Source organism: Tachypleus tridentatus, chromosome 9 (assembly GCF_004210375.1).
Source record: "Tachypleus tridentatus isolate NWPU-2018 chromosome 9, ASM421037v1, whole genome shotgun sequence".
In the NCBI taxonomy this organism is placed as follows: domain Eukaryota; kingdom Metazoa; phylum Arthropoda; class Merostomata; order Xiphosura; family Limulidae; genus Tachypleus; species Tachypleus tridentatus.
In genome coordinates, this window is record NC_134833.1 from 40,434,114 (window position 1) to 40,448,087 (window position 13,974).

The window sequence follows — 13,974 nt, forward strand, 5'->3', positions numbered from 1 at the left end:
AAGATTCCATTGTAATAAAGAAAATAAACCTAAAATGAACAAATACAAAGGTTGGTATTTGTGAAGAGATGTTTCTGGTATTCTTAAGAGTTTAATATGTTTGAAATTTGACAAAACCTTTCTGTACTTTCACGGTAGATAATGTATATATATTTTGACATTAGAATGCTTATGTGTTTATATGATTGGATACCTGTTGACACAGTTATAAATTTATGTAACATTCTCTTCTGAATCCTATGATTTTAATAGGTCAATTCTATTTACTACGGTTGGTTTGATGTGTTTGAAAAGTGTAAATATTTGATTGTTTAATATCATCTTTAATCTGAACCTTTTAGAGCATGTGTTAATATTAATTTCAACTGTATCAGTGAATATGTAAATTATTGATCACTACTTGCAAAACTGTAATATTGAAATATTGAGGAAATGAAGATACATTTTGGATATCTTATTATTATATTAACATTTAATGATATATCTAGTAATAAACTTTAGTTTATATAGAAAGAAAATTAATACAGTTTATTTTATTTTTATTTATTTGTAGCTGTATTCAGGACGAGAATTAGAGAACGAACTTGGAAAAATCAAAGATATTTTGTCTGATCCCAACAATGACTGGGGTAAACGAGTTGAAGCTGTGAGTATTAATTGTTTATGCTTTCTCTTTTTTTCATCACATAGGTGGAGCATGGCCCAGTGGTTAGGGTACTATACTGTGGATGTTTGTCTATCTTTCATATCTTGTTATCCCCACACACACACACACACAAAAGAAATAAAATTGTTCTCACTGTGGAAATGTGGATGGTAATTAATAAATTTCAGCATGTGGTCAGATTGAGAAGTCCAAAAAAAAAGTAGGCTTTGAATGCTGTTGGGTATTCAAAACTGTAGCACATATATTCAGAAACACCTTACACCACAATTAGTGAATTTAACAGATGAATATTGTTTAGTTTTATTTGTGAATTGATGTTTTTAAATTTCATGTGTCTATTTAAAAATACTAATTTTAATAAGCTTAGGTTAAAGTAATTGTTTAATATATTAAAAGAAAAAAAATTCCTTTTTTTTTAAATGCATGTAATTTTAACTGGTTTTGAATGTCACACATTTCAGATGAAAAGACTTCGTAGCCTTATCATTGCTGGTGCAACTGAATACGAAGAGCTCTTTCCCAGCCTTCGACAGTTAGAGGTGGCCTTTCAGTCATCACTGAAAGACTTGCGTTCACAAGTTGTTCGGGAAGCATGCATCACAATAGCGTAAGTATTTAGGAGTATAAATAAATTATTGACAGTATCAGACATTATCATGCCTAACACCATCAATATGTTACTGTAAGGCTTTGTTAAACCTCTGTTACTTTGTATCAGTCCTCTGGTTGTGTATTTATGGTTGTATATTAAGTACTTCAATATATACATATATTGCTCTGTAATGAAGAAATTCATGTATTTGTTTTGTTTTAGTAGTTTAGAAGTTCCTCAATTTTGTAATTACTCAGTCTATTTAACCTTTATGCATCAATCAGGGCTTTGCAACCATTTTTTGACCAACTTTTAAACCAGTTCTTTTACCCTCTGGGGTTTTTAAGTGAAACTTAAAACAAGTTTTTTTTGTATTATCTCTTAAAATTATCTGTATTTTCTCTTAAAATACAGAAATGATTAGGTTTATGAGAAGAAAATTATGTTAAGTTTTCAGGTTAACTAGTGTCTCATGGTTTTTTTTGGTTTTCTTTTTAAAGTATATTTACTGAACATGTTTTAAAAAGTAGAACTTCCTTGGCTTGTCATCAGTAGAGGCAATGTTATAAAGTAGTTTAAGGATTTAGAATTGCATATTATAAATCACAGTATCATATGTAAGATTTCAGGGATGTAGAAATCTACTGGTTTTGAGATGTTTCTTTAAATACCTTGATTGTTGTGTTATTTATACAAATAATCAGAATGGTTCAGCTATGTTTTCATTTTTGTCTGGATCTTTTCTAACAGTTAATCAAAAATGAGAGTTGTTATAGGTTACAAAGCTAGTTATAAACCTTGCATACATATAATGTTAAATTAACATATAAAATCAAGTAAAGTATCTGAACTCCTGGTTGATTTTAACACAGATATTCTTATTACAAAGTACTGTATATTGCATTTTGTTCAAATTTTCCACCACACCATTTTGAAAACCTAACGGCTATTTAGATGATGTTTCTGTTGTATTGATAGTCAACATTTAAAAATATGTAGTAAATTTTGTACATATTTTATAAGGAATGGTTTTAGATGTATTGAAGATGTTGTCCCTTTTACTTAAAATCATAATTATCTTTTATAGCATTAAGGCAGACCTTTGAACAGATTTTCTTTATATTTCAGATACCTTTCTCAGCAACTTGGAATTAAGTTTGATCATTTTTCAGAAGCTGTTATACAGTGTTTAATTAGTCTTGTACCTAATTGTGCCAAAATTATGTCTACTGCTGGTATTGTTGCTATACGCTTCATTATTCAGGTAATTACATGTAGTTTTTTTTTCCCAAATCTCTCACTATTTCATTATCTGTCATGGATGCATATATTTTTTTCTTCTAAATCCCTACCATATGAGTTTGAAATATTCTACCATTATGGAGAAAGGGTATTCCCCTTCAAACTCCTCAGAACTTACCTATTCAACTAATGAAATATTACAGTTTTTCCTTTCATCATGAAACTTAAACCACCACAGAGTGAACTACATAGTCAACATTGCAATAAGAGCTAAAATGTTTTGCAGGGTCAACCATTTGGTTCACAATTCCTTATTCAATACTTTTAAATCTACATTTTATATAGAATTTTTTTTAAGGATACTTTCAAAAGATTGTTGGGTAGGTTGTAATCCATATTGTTTTTTTGTGATGTTCATACCACTTTTCATTTATAATAGGTTTCTATGAAAATAGGGTAAGAACCAATTTTCCTTCATATTCTGGTGGCACTTGTTGCTTATCTCTCATTTTTATTGAATTTAAAACATTCTGTAATTACATTTTATTGTGTTAGTAATGTTATGTAACTTACTTTTCAATTAAATACATCATAGAGATGTTTATTCAGCATTGTCATAGCATTAAAACAGGCTTATAATTTTAGTAATTGAATTTGTGTGCTAAATATAACATTCATATTTCATCATTTTCTTTCCAGCATACACATTGCCCAAGGCTAATTCCAATTCTTACTTCTAATTTAACTTCCAAGTCTAAAGATATTAGAAAGTAAGTGCTGTAGGAATGAAGCTACTTAGATTTTGTTAAAACAAAGTATAATTAACATTATAATTTAATTCATAGGTGTTTTCAGTACTTTTTCAATTGAAAAGCTTTTTTTGTACTTTTTAATAATTTTATGAACATTTACATTTAGCAATTGACTTTTGCCTCTGAAGCAAACATTTTCAGAAGATACTTGAAACAATCACCTTGTTCAGTGAAACATTTTATTGATTTCTGTTATTTATAGTACGACTTTAAAATTGCATGCAGTATTTGGGAATCTATTTTTTTTATATTTTAATGTTTCTTTTTCATTTTCTCACAAACAATATATGATATTATTCTTTATGGCTGGCATGTATTCAAAATGACCATAGTACTGTGTTCATTGACAGAGATGCCAACCATTATGATTTGAGCGTAATCATTACGATTTTGGTGTATACATTAGGACTATATGCTCATACAGACAAATATTAGGACTTGTTGCAACTCCCAAATTATTATATATTATATAGGACTATACAATAAAGTGATTAATTGTTCCCCCAGGGTCTGAAAGGTGTGAAAAGAAAATTTCTAGTGAGATACAAATAAATTATGATAATAAATAAAAGACATAGTCCAAATGGCTACTTGCGATAATCATGTTTGTGCTTGAAATAATAAAAAATATTTGTATCTCTGACGTCTACCAATAGTTTGAGTGCGGTGCTTCTCCATACTGGGTACGTGGGGGAATCCATAGTTACGTCATCAGTGCTCGCATAGATAAGTATTTCTCGTTTTCTAAGCAGCATAGAAACACCAATGCGTTTGTTTGTTTTTTTTAATTTTGTGCAAAGCTACTCGAGGACTATCTGTGCTAGCCATCCCTAATTTAGCAGTGCAAGACTAGAGGAAAGGCAGCTAGTCATCACCACCCACCGCCAACTCTTGGGCTACTCTTTTACCGAGGAAAAGTGGAATTGACCATCACATTACAATGTCCCCACAGCTGAAAGGGCGAGCATGGTTGGCGCGACGGGGATGCGAACCTACGACTCTCAGATTACAAGTCGCACACCTTAACCCACCTGGCCATGCCAGGCCGAAACACCAATGTGATTGTTCACAAGATGGAAAAAAAGAGGCCTCGTTCACCAGATTGTCTTGTTTCTAGCAAATCTAAAAGTACTGAAACTGTGAATCAAAAATTCACAGGAAAGAGTATAGTGCAAAATATCCGGTCATTACGTCAAAAGTCAGTGACAGCCATGCATTTTGTACAGTTTGTCACATTGATTTTTCTGTGGCGCCATGGCGGGATAAATGATTGTTCCAGACATACAAAATCGGCATCTCACAAACAAAAGGCTGAGGCGAAGACAAAAACAATGCAGATGATGACATTTATGAGTAAGAATTCAGAATATGAAACCATAAATGCAGAAGTGATGTTCACGCAATTCGTCATTGCTCATAATTTACCCTTAGCTGTAGCTGATCATGCAGGACATCTCTTCAGAAAAATGTTCCCAGACTCTGATATAGCAAAAACATATGGCTGTGCTAGAACCAAAACTACAGCCATTATACAAACAACAGTCTCCAAAAGCAGACAAAGAAACATTTGATATAACTCAATATATGTTTTGGCAGTCTGAACTTGAACTAAAGAAGAGACAATGAATGAAAAAAGAGAAGAAAACGAAAGCTAGCATGGAAGTAACTAAGAAAAGTTATGAGCAGAGTAAGTTAGATAAGTTAACAATTTTTTTGGACAACAAAATGAACTGGTTATTTTGTCTTTTTCTTCAGTCTGCAATTCTTCTATTTAAGCAAGCCAATTTGATATTGCAAAGAGAATAACATTGCATACACATTTTGCATAGAACTCTGATTACACAAGTTAAAAATATACTTGTCAGATACATCAAGTTAGAATATCTTGAAGGCAACAGCACTGAACTTGACTACGACAATGAATGCTTACACAAATCTGATGAGGCAGTTTCTATTGGAAATGCTGCCAAGGAATACATTGTTAAATATGAAAAGGATCTGGACCTGATCAGCTTCTACACCAGTGTCAAGAAATACTATATTGCAGCTACAAATTACATGATGAAACATTTCCCTCTAAATGATGAACTTCTGATTCACATAGAGGTTGCTGATCCAAACTGAAAGTCAGCAAAGATTTCTCTTCTCTACGCTTCATCACAGACAGGTACCCTGTCCTTGTCAATGCACATGAGCATGACACTATTGACAAGTTTAAAAGGCAATACTTGAACTATCAAATTGATACTTTCTCAGAAACTGTCCTTCAACTGAATGTTGACAAGTATTGGGTTCAGCTGTCTACAGTTAAGGATGGAAATGGAAACCAGAAGTATGACATTCTGTGTAGGGTTATGCTTGGAATTCTTACTATCTCCCATTCTAATGCTGACAGTGAAAGGATATTTAGTTTAGTGACTAAAAACAAAAGCAAGTTCAGACTAAACTTGAGCACCTCAGCTTGATCAGTATTATGACACACAAGATGTGTATGCAGTCAAATGGACAATGTTTTTACAACTCCCAACCATCCAGAGACATTCTCATGAAAGAAAAGGCTGCAAAACTATTACAATAAGTGTCATAAACATGATATAAACTAGTCCTTACACAAAGGCTTTTTCTGCTTACTGTTTGTGCATGTTCAGTGTTGTTTTATCAGTATGTTTGTTATTTTGAACTAAATGAAAGACATAATTTCAAAAAAAAATTTAAATTTATTTATTAAATACACAAAACACAGTCATAAATGAGCAATCTATAGCAGTAATAAATAATAATAGTTGTAATAATAATAATATAATAATAAACAGCTTAGAGACATCAGTCAGGCCTAGTAGCCACAAATGATAAAGGGCTCTGTCTACAATCATTATGCTCAGTCATTTGAAATAGTTGGCATCTCTGCACTGATATACGTTTTTTTTGTTGTTTTTTTTAATGTAATCATGCTATAACAATGTCTTAAAATGTAAAGCTGACAGTCAGGAAAGCAAGAATTTTTAGGTGACCAAAATTGCTCCCATCTTGTTTGTAATATCTATGATATTGTTCTTTTGTCCCAATATCAAACTTCATTTACCAAGTGCAAACAACAGGATACTAATATTTGAGAATTACATGCACTGGACACAGTATTTATATTTTATTAGTCCTGTGTAAAGTATGAAAAATGTTTGAATACAATTATTAAACAACTTTCTCTTATAAAAAATAAAAAATATACAAAAAATAAAACCTTTGCATTGAATAAGAATATGAAATTTTTATAACTATTATTTTATCAAACTAAAACATCATTTTGATTATTATTATTAATTGTTAATTATTATTGATTATTATAGTTAACAGCATTTCAGTGCATGATGTGTTAACATTTTTTCTTTTCTGTCAAAGAGTACATAGAGTTTTTCAGTTTCTCTTCCCATTAGTGAGTACACATCTATATAATTTTATATCCTTTCCTTTTGCTGTTTTAAAAAGTATGTTTTGTATACATTTGTATCCTGTTGCCTTTCTTACAAAGAGCTCATACTTTCTTGTACCTTCTCTTTCCTGTCTTCTAAAAAGCACACACTTTTCATACTTTGTTTCCTTTCTTCCAAAAAGTACACACTTTCATACTTTGTTTCCTTTCTTCCAAAAAGTACACACTTTTCATACTTTGTTTCCTTTCTTTTAAAAAGCACACACTTTTCATACTTTGTTTACTTTCTTCTAAAAAACACACACTTTTCATACTTTCTGTTTCCTTTCTTCTAAAAAGCACACACTTTTCATACTTTCTGTTTCCTTTCTTCTAAAAAGCACACACTTTTCATACTTTCTGTTTCCTTTCTTCTAAAGCACACACTTTTCATACTTTATTTCCTTTCTCTCTAAAGCACACACTTTTTCATACTTTGGTTTCCTGTCTCTAAAGCAGCACACTTTTCATACTCTTCTGTTTCCTTTCTTCTAAAGCACACACTTTTCATATATTTGTTTCCTTTCTTCCAAAAGCACACTTTTCATATACTTTCTGTTTCCTTCTTCCAAAAGCACACACTTTTCATACTTTCTGTTTCCTTTCTTCCAAAAAGCACACACTTTTCATACTTTCTGTTTCCTTTCTTCCAAAAAGCACACACTTTTCATACTTTCTGTTTCCTTTCTTCTAAAAAGCACACACTTTTCATACTTTCTGTTTCCTTTCTTCCAAAAAGCACACACTTTTCATACTTTGTTTCCTTTTTTCCAAAAAGTACACACTTTTCATACTTTTTGTGTTATTCTTTTCTACTCTTCCAGTGGAAAGATATAGACAAAGACTTTTTTTTCTTTTTTTGCATTATATCTTCCCTTTTTCTGAAGAATAAACAAAATAGTTTTTTCCTGTTCTCCCTATCCCCTGTCCAATAAAAATAACCAATATTTTCGTATTCACATTTCTCAAAATAAAGTGCACCAAAGAAAGATTTTTTTAAATTTTAAATAAAGCGTATAACCACCTATGTCTACCTCAACTTCATACTGTAGAGGTGTGTTTGTGTGTGTTATATAGAGCATTGCCAAATTTTATGACTTGTAGATTTTGTTATATCTTTGTGTTGTGGTTGTAGAATGATGTAAAATAAACTTTCATGATTAAAGTTTTAATTTTAATAGAAAAGTTGTACTATTGTTTTGTAATAAAAAATTTTAAAATAGTTTAGAAGGTCAGATACTACATTATTTTTTCTAATACTACATCTAATTAGTATGTAGAGGGAAATGTTAAGTCTTCTGAATAGATTAGGTCACTTTTTGAATTATCATTTATGTCATAGTAAAAGGGTGATTTCTCATTTCCATGCAGTAATAAAAATTAGAAGAAAAATATCTGAAATTGCATTTATTCATTGTTTACTAAGAAATATTCTGAAAATGAATGTTTGAGCTCTGCAGTTTTTATAATGTTGATGTAAAATGTATTTTGTAAGTAAGGGATAATTTTTTGTGTATATCAAAATAAACTGTTGTTTGTAGAATTTGCTGTGAGTTTTTAGACCAACTACTTCATACCTGGCCAACTCACACATTAGAGAAACATATTGCTATTCTTCAAGAAGCAATCAGGAAGAGTTTAAGTGATGCTGACCCTGAAGCAAGAGCATATTCAAGGAAGTAAGTGAAAAGTTTAAAAGGAATTTTCTTATCTTTTTTTTCAACTTACATTTGTAATGTGTCATTAATATTTTTAATGTCTGACATGAACAACTGACAGCTTGATGTAATTGTTAGATATTAGTTATGCAGTGTTCATAAAACAAGACTTGTGTGAAGTTTTGTTTCCACTAACAAGTTAATGTGATAATTAAAATTGGAATTTGAAATTACAAACACTATATTTATATCACTAATTTAAAATATTTTGATTTTATTTCTGTTTAATAAAATCATTTGTTGTAGGACTAAACTTCTATGTACAGGTTCTGATATCCCATGATTATCTATTATTTGTAACTTCACATGCAGGCATGTCTCTTTAAGTGACAGGATCTGTGATAGTATATCGTTCTGTGGTATGCATGTTTAATGTCTCTTCAAATTGAATAAATTAATCTGTAGTATATTTGCACTCTTGAATAAAAATGTTTTTGTTACGGAAATTAAAATCTCCTTGTGGTTGTACAGGTTGTTATGCACATGCTTGGAAATATTTTAAATACATAGGTTTTTGAATTCTCGCATAAAATTATAACTGTTGTAATAGCTTTTATTTCTTTATTTTACAAATCTGTTCTTTGTTCACTATCTACCAGCTATATAACAGTTTTAAGTTGTGAGCTTTAGATATTTTGATTTGATTAAACAAGAATAACCCAAGAATTAGAAGTGGGTGATACTGACTCACTCCACATTTCTTTTGTCCATCATTTCAAAATTATAAGTGACTGTGCATATAGCCCTTGTGTATATTTATGCAAAATTCTGAAATAAAAAACATTTCTAACCATTGTGTTTAGGTAACGTAATGATAGGGGATGCAAAACAGAAAAAAACCTCAGCTTAGCTGAGTAAATGCTCCTTGAACTTTAGGTTACAAATTTATTTCTCTGTGAATTATCAAGCTAATTGCTTATAAGGAACATAGGGTTTTTTTTTAATGAGTATTAACATTTATGTACCATAGACAACATACAAGCTGTAGTCTGTGATTTGTTTTAGGGCCTTCTGGGGTTTTGCAGACCATTTTAAGGAACAAGCTGATAGTCTGCTTAGCTCTCTAGATAGTAGCAAGCAACGCATGCTGCAAGGTGGTTTGTCCTTGAGTAGCTCTTCTAGTAACAATTCCCTTAGTGGTACTGGTAAAAGTGGTAGTATTCGACATGGTAGCTGTAGCACCACTGGTTCTGTTGAGAATCTCAGGTAAGAAGGAATATTTAATGTTTTAAAGCAATCATTTAACATGTACATGTATAGGTTTTATAATATACCATTTGTAGTGAAGTGGTGTAAACTGGTATTTATGAATATGTTTAAAAGAAGCTTTAAAAATAAAAAATATTTTAGTTCATATATCAAAAGAACAGTTCAGTAATTTTAAATACATAATTTTATTTCATTTCAAGTACTGCCTTTTTAACTCTTAGGAGTGTCAGTGGGATGTACTTGTCAGTTCAGTAACACTGTTGTTTTTGTATTTCATATACCTTGTCATCTTCCAGTTTACTGAAACACAAGCATGGCAGATTTATTTTGCTTGTTTTCCAGCCTTTATAAACAGCTTGTGTATTTATGTTTGCACTTTCTTTACTTATATTAATTGCTTTAAAATTAATAATTTGCAATTAACAATTCCCTTGATGGCCACTCTTGAGGTGGTAAAAGCATACTTTGCCACTTCACACAGGTATGGTGGTGTTTAATAAACTATTTACAGTGTTACTCTATAATAAAAAAAGACCATTTGTAAAGTAAAATAAAAAATTATAAAACTAGTTCCTTTGATTTGTATAGCAAACAGGAAAAAAGTTACAGTTAATTTTAAGGCAGAATCTTTACAAAGCAGTGTCATTTCATTTGGATAATTAAGTTCAGGGGACTAAACATATTTTTTCATTCTTATGACAAGATGTTGCAGATGCATTTAGCTTTAGTTTCTGTGGTCAGGGATTAGTATTATGTTTAAGTATATTTTATTGTAATTTTGAAATAATAACTTTAATACTGTGGTGTATTGTGAGGAGTTGTAATGAAACTTTGCATGCTTGAGTGTTTTGTACATTATATGGTTGACATGATAAATCTCAACACATTGATTTCAAGTCTCATATTCTCTCTTGCAGTCATTTTAATAGCTGATATAACACCAAAGGTCTTTTTTTGCAAACATTGCAGTTACATACAGTAAATATCAAATTACACATTTTCTGGTGCTGTACAAGACAATTGGAAAGTGTATTGCAGCTGAATTTGACAAATGTCTTGAGAATTCTGATGTCTGAGTTCAGGGATTAGCCTTGATGGTTGACTCTGTAATGCATACTGTGATCTTGTTTCAAAACTAATCTTGGTTAAACTAACCTTGAAAGAGGAAGTTTTTCTTGTTTAACAAGTTGAAGTGAGCTTTCTTATGGGAAAAGAGTAGCAATAACATACATGTAAGAGTGACTTGTGGTTTCTCTGCATTTAGCTATGTAGATTTCAGATCTGGTATTATTATAAGTTTTAGAAAACATTTGGCATTATTTTTAGAAGAAAATACTGATGTAACATTTCATTTTTATTTGTGATACTAATTAGACTCTTAGGATTTTTTTTTTTAAAGCATGTGTGTTAGTAAGTTATGAAGCTGTAATCTGGTTGCTTTTATAAAGGTATCAGTCCCAGATGTCCATTCATCAGCTATGAGATAATATATCAGGAAATTAACTAAATAAACTGATGATGAATATATTACTGAAACAGTAATAATAATGATATAAACATATAATAATGATAAAGTGGTTTATTTTACTTGTTTTGCTTATTTTTACTTGAATTCATGTACAGCTCTCAAGGACAGATATGCGTGCTGAGTTTTCATTTGTCAATTTCAACTTTGTGTTAGAAAGTTTAGCTGATTATAATACTACAACCTGAGTCTGCAGTTGAAAAACTCTTGTGAATGTCATTACGTCAGTAATGACTAATATAATCTCATTACCACATGCTCATATAAAAAATACTTTAATTTTCCAAAACACTTATTTTTGGTGTTTGTGGTATTTTAGGGTGATATTGTGTGTGTGTACTGTATTGAGTATTATGATACAAACAAACAAAAAATGCTTCTAAAAGGTAATAAAATATGAAAATGTAAAGAAATATTTGAAGTTTATGTATTAGAAAGGGAAAATAATTTTGTCATTACTTCACCTTATTATTATTATTGTTACAACAGTTGTATTAATATTTTTTTAAATTTTAACATACATGGTAATGCCAGGACCAGCTATACATCTGAAAATAATAATAATTTCTAATGTTTCATGTTTTTTTGAATTAGCTTTTGTATATCTTTTGAACTTTGCAATCAGTATTCTATCTTCCATGCTGTGTTGCTTTGGAGTAAGGTAATGCTTGTTTCTGGTGTCAGTGAAAGATGTAATAAATTAGTTCACTGTTAAAATAGGTTTGTTATATCAAATATTAACCAAAAAAGTCCATTTTCTTGTTTATAAGGATTACTGTTAAACAATTATATTTACTGTATATGACAAAAAAGAAGCCATGATACATTACAAACACTTTAGGACATATGTCTTTACTCCCAGACATGTAAATGCAACATTTACTACAGTGAAATGAGAGAGAGATATCCTAATGTTATAATAGCCATAGCTATTGAAAATTAACATTTGTATTCACAAAACAATGTAACTTTCATCCTTCAATCCACTTTCATAAAATATTTTTATAAACACAAGTTCAGTTGACCTGAGACTGATTTATTTTAAAATTATCTAGAATTTTACATAAGTTAAATTATAACTTAATAAGTTGGAAGTTGTTTTATTTGTTGATTTCAGCATGGTTAATTGAGTTATTTTCAGATAAGATCCCTTGAAATAAATCAAACCTTTCTATTATTTCTGTTTAGTCGAACATCAGGAAGAAGGTCTGGCATTCCAATCTTTAATAGTCCAAAAATTGATTCAAGTAAGTTTATATATTAGAACATTCAGAATCAGCAAATACTTCACTGAAATATGTTTCAAGTTCATTTAGGTATATGTAAAAATAAAACCAAGCATTAAATATAAAAATGTGTATCAGATAAATAGCATTTAAAATTACCTCAACTTTAAGAGTGACACAGTAACATCACAAACCCACTTAAAATATTTAGAAAATATTAAGTCAAATGGGAATTTACAATCCATGTACGAACAATAGTAGTAAAAGCCAATTAACGTTACTAAAAATTGGTAGTCAAAAAATATGAACAATAAATAATCATAAAATTTCATAATAATATAAGAGAATTAGATTTAATCTGTTTTCTGACTAAAAGCTGTAAGAGGATAAGTTGAATTAGCTGACTTAAGATTGGCTTCTAATTGCAAATTGCAAGAGAGTATAATGACTTTAGTTTCTGACTGTAAATAAAATTGGGTTAAAGTTAGCATTTGACTGGAAGCTACAAGAATGCCTGAGATATTTCATTTCATTCTAAACTCTATATGTTATTTGTGAAAAACAAATTATGGAAAATCCATTATTCAGTTATGCAGATTTAGAAAATAATAATCAATTTTTTCTATCATGTAAGGATGTTTTACAAAATCAGGAAATAAAAAATGTACTTAGATCAAATATGTAACAAATATAGCAAAATATGTTTGGGTCATTTACAAAACTTCTTGTAACCATAAATAAGAGCAAAGTAATGTCAGAATGTGCAGAGGAATAAATACTATCCATGAATATAATGTTGTGCAGCCTGTTGACCATTTATATGTTATTAGTATTTTTCTTGTAGGTTCTAAAACAGTCAATGAGGCTATCATGTTGCAATTGGTATAGAGAAATCTATAGTCAGTGGTTGTCAAAATTTTAAGCATAACAAAATGTGACCCAATTTTAATGAAAATGGTTCATTTATGTAAAAATTTATATGATGTTTTGTGAAAAATCTTCAGAGTCAGCATACAGGAATTAGTGTAGAGCATCTGAAAACTTCAAAGCAATGGCACCATCACAGGCCTGTTATTAAATGAAGCTAATTATATTGGTACTTGAAGTTTAAAAACTTGCCATTTATGAAGGATAACTTAATTTACTTTTCAACAAGCTATTTAGCTTCACATGCTGTGTAGTGAAAAAACTGGGTGTCTGAAAACAAATAAGATATACAGCTGGTTTTTATCTTCAATGTGCATATTTTCTTTTAAAACTTTTTTTCTTGTTAGTCTTGCTATATAGATTATATTACTAATTGTGTGGAATATATTCCAGAAATTTATGTGTGTATGTATTGTAAAAATGGAGAAAGAAGTATTATGCTTAGCATCAAAATGAGTTGTTATTTGTACATATATTTATTTATCTTTGCTAGCAGATGTCTCTAGAAGTGCCTTTTAGTGGTATATTAAAGGTACATCACTGTTTGTTTATATAACAGACATAACTCAGAGTTTTACACTTGAAGTATT

General features: G+C 30.1%; 1 protein-coding gene across 12 annotated transcripts in view; it reads left to right on the forward strand.

Annotated features, from left to right (window-relative positions):
- The window catches only part of LOC143225113 (CLIP-associating protein 1-B-like), a 183,557-nt gene that overhangs the window by 116,939 nt on the left and 52,644 nt on the right, over positions 1-13,974 (forward strand). For all 12 annotated transcript variants that reach the window (XM_076453911.1, XM_076453906.1, XM_076453907.1 and 9 more), the window contains 7 exons: positions 554-646; positions 1,129-1,274; positions 2,388-2,523; positions 3,201-3,271; positions 8,321-8,458; positions 9,503-9,703; positions 12,420-12,478. In XM_076453911.1, the coding sequence (XP_076310026.1) occupies positions 554-646; positions 1,129-1,274; positions 2,388-2,523; positions 3,201-3,271; positions 8,321-8,458; positions 9,503-9,703; positions 12,420-12,478 (844 nt within the window). The remainder of the gene's footprint in view (positions 1-553; positions 647-1,128; positions 1,275-2,387; positions 2,524-3,200; positions 3,272-8,320; positions 8,459-9,502; positions 9,704-12,419; positions 12,479-13,974) is intronic.